At 45.0% G+C, this 2,993-nt stretch overlaps 1 protein-coding gene across 1 annotated transcript in view; it reads left to right on the plus strand.

Annotated features, from left to right (window-relative positions):
- Positions 1-2,993, plus strand: part of dlc (deltaC) — a 15,994-nt gene that overhangs the window by 3,276 nt on the left and 9,725 nt on the right. Inside the window, exons 4-6 of the mRNA XM_034863494.1 lie at positions 491-585; positions 706-912; positions 1,060-1,276. Coding sequence (XP_034719385.1) covers positions 491-585; positions 706-912; positions 1,060-1,276 — 519 coding nt within the window. The remainder of the gene's footprint in view (positions 1-490; positions 586-705; positions 913-1,059; positions 1,277-2,993) is intronic.

Below are 2,993 nucleotides of genomic sequence, written 5' to 3' on the forward strand. Positions count from 1 at the left end.
CCCCCCCCCCCCCCCATTGGTTCCATTGGTTGATTTTCTCACATTTTTTGGACATTTTTGACACTTTTTCACAACATTTTTGTTGCTTTTTTACATTTTGACACACTTTTTTTGTCATGAGTTATTTGGTATCCATCACTTTCAATCTTAATGAAACCCTAAAAAGCCGCTAAGAGAACCTAAAAGCTTGTTGTTTCCTCTGTTAGCTGCTCAGAGTTGGAGCATCAACCTCGCTGACACTCCCTGGGCGTCGATTTCATCATTTGTCGTTTTTCGGCACATATTCTGGACATTTTTGACACTTTTCCCCCAACACTTGTATTGCTTTTCCTACACAATTTTTTCCACATCGCAGTTTTGTTTTTCCTTGTCCATCAGATTTCGTCGTGAGTCATTTGGTATCCACCACTTTCTCTGAAAATCTCAAGCTCAATTTAGTTAAAAAAATTTAAATTAAAGGTTCATAACACACATAATTCTTGCGCGACAGATGCCAATGCATCCACCAAAACGTCTCTGAGTCTGATGTCCCGTCACAGGGTCAACATGCTGCACGGGTCCATGCAGCAGAACATAGTGTGTGATGTGTGACATGTGTAATGACTTTAGAAAACCTCCTAAAAGGGCTTTCTTCATACAACGTGTCGGACATCCTCACATTTTTATTTATCTACATTCACTTTTTTAAAAACATGACCTGTGCAGACCCGTGTCTTACTCTCCTCCTGTCTCCAAACTCCAGACCTGAACTACTGCACCAACCACAAGCCGTGCCAGAACGACGCGTCCTGCACCAACACCGGCGAGGGCAGCTACACCTGCACCTGCCGGCCCGGGTTCACCGGCAAGAACTGCGAGATCGAGACCAACGAGTGCGACAGCAACCCCTGTAAGAACGGCGGCAGCTGCAAAGTAAGTCGGCGAAACAGATCTGATGGAACGGGGACAAGGATTCTGTTTTTACCCAGAATCCAGTGCAGCTTTAACATTAGGAAGCTAAGTAAAAGCCCAGCGAGACCCCCCCTCACCCTGGTTCTCTCCCGTTGTCTTCTCCTCCAGGATTTGGAGAACGACTACTCGTGCGAGTGCCCTCAGGGTTTCTACGGGAAGAACTGCGAGATCAGCGCCATGACGTGCGCCGACGGGCCGTGTTTTAACGGGGGAACCTGCGTGGAGAACGACGGCGGCGGGTACAGCTGCCGCTGCCCCCCAGGCTACACCGGCTCCAACTGCGAGAAGAGGCTCGACAAGTGCAGCAGCAACCCCTGCGCTAACGGTACGGATCATCTGATGGTTCTCCAGAGCTAATGGTTCTCCAGAGCTAATGGTTCTCCAGAGCTAATGGTTCTCCAGAGCCAATGGTTCTCCAGAGCTAATGGTTCTCCAGAGCTAATGGCAGAGCCAATGGTTCTCCAGAGCTAATGGTTCTCCAGAGCTAATGGTTCTCCAGAGCCAATGGTTCTCCAGAGCTAATGGTTCTTCACAGCCAATGGTTCTCCAGAGCTAATGGTTCTCCAGAGCTAATGGTTCTCCAGAGCCAATGGTTCTCCAGAGCTAATGGCAGAGCCAATGGTTCTCTAGAACTAATGGTTCCCCAGAGCTAATAGTTCTCCAGAGCTAATGGTTCTTCAGAGCTAATGGTTCTCCAGAGCTAATGGTTCTCCAGAGCTAATGGCAGAGCCAATGGTTCTCTAGAACTAATGGTTCCCCAGAGCTAATAGTTCTCCAGAGCTAATGGTTCTTCAGAGCCAATGGTTCTCCAGAGTTGATGGTTCTCCAGAGCTAATGGTTCTCCAGAGCTAATGGTTCTCCAGAGCTAATGGCAAAGCCAATGGTTCTCCAGAGTTGATGGTTCTCCAGAGTTGATGGTTCTCCAGAGCCAATGGTTCTCCAGAGCTAATGGTTCTTCACAGCCAATGGTTCTCCAGAGTTCCTCTCATACACTTCAGCTAGTTTTATTGCTGTTTTTTCTGGACAAAGCACTTTTTAATCGGTGGATTTGACATTTTAACCAGAATCACTGGCTTCAGAGAGTATTGCATAATGAAATTTGTTAAAAGCTCTAAGAAGCTTTATGTAGCTTTAGTAGCTTTAGTAATTAGGCGCTATGCGGTTTTTCTATCGATATTTAACGATCCGTCCTGATGCTGAGAAAGTTGAAAGGGTGTTATTTTTCCTATGGGGAGTGAGACGACCACCATTCAACTAAAAAAACATTCCAATGACTCTGAAGCTTCAGTTAAGGTAAATTAAGCTAAAAAACGGCAGAGTTCCTATTTAAGCTTTAGAAGAACCAAACAGGAGCAGCTGTTATATTCTGAGTGCGTTGGTTGCGATGAAAACTCAAAGTTTGCGGAGCCGCAGACTTTTTTGTTTCACTTTCCAAGGAACCGAAGACAAAAGTGGGACCAAGTAAGGCCAGAAGGAACCCGCTTGCCTCTGGTTGGTGAAACTGATTAGATTAGATTAGATTAGATTAGATTAAATTAGATTAGATTAGATTAGATTCAACTTTATTGTCATTACACAGGTACAGGTACAAGGCAACGAAATGCAGTTTGGGTCTAACCAGAAGTGCAATAGCAGCAGGTGCAGGATATACACTGGTTCCATAAGTGCAGGACATGCATATGAACTGAATAAACATAAAGCTGAATACCATTATAAACAGACTTTTACGGATAGATTTGTCCTAATATCCCAGGTTTACGGAAATAATCTGCGTATAACTTGGTTATAAAACCAATTAAAAACATGGAGCACACCCAGATCCTTTTTGGGGAGGTGATTTTCGTGAGGTGATAGCTGTCAAGAAGTTCAGATTCAGCATTCAACCTCTTCCTGTAATCCGTTATTTCAAACATACAATGCATCTCAAGAATCCTTTAAGGCGTTTTGTCTTCGTAGCTTCGTGGCACACTGTAGTTCACGGGATGTTCAGTCCAAAGCCCGGAGAGAAAGATCCTTGTAATGGGATTTTTTGGGGGGGGGGG

The sequence above is a fragment of the Etheostoma cragini genome, chromosome 3 (assembly GCF_013103735.1).
Source record: "Etheostoma cragini isolate CJK2018 chromosome 3, CSU_Ecrag_1.0, whole genome shotgun sequence".
In the NCBI taxonomy this organism is placed as follows: Eukaryota; Metazoa; Chordata; class Actinopteri; order Perciformes; family Percidae; genus Etheostoma; species Etheostoma cragini.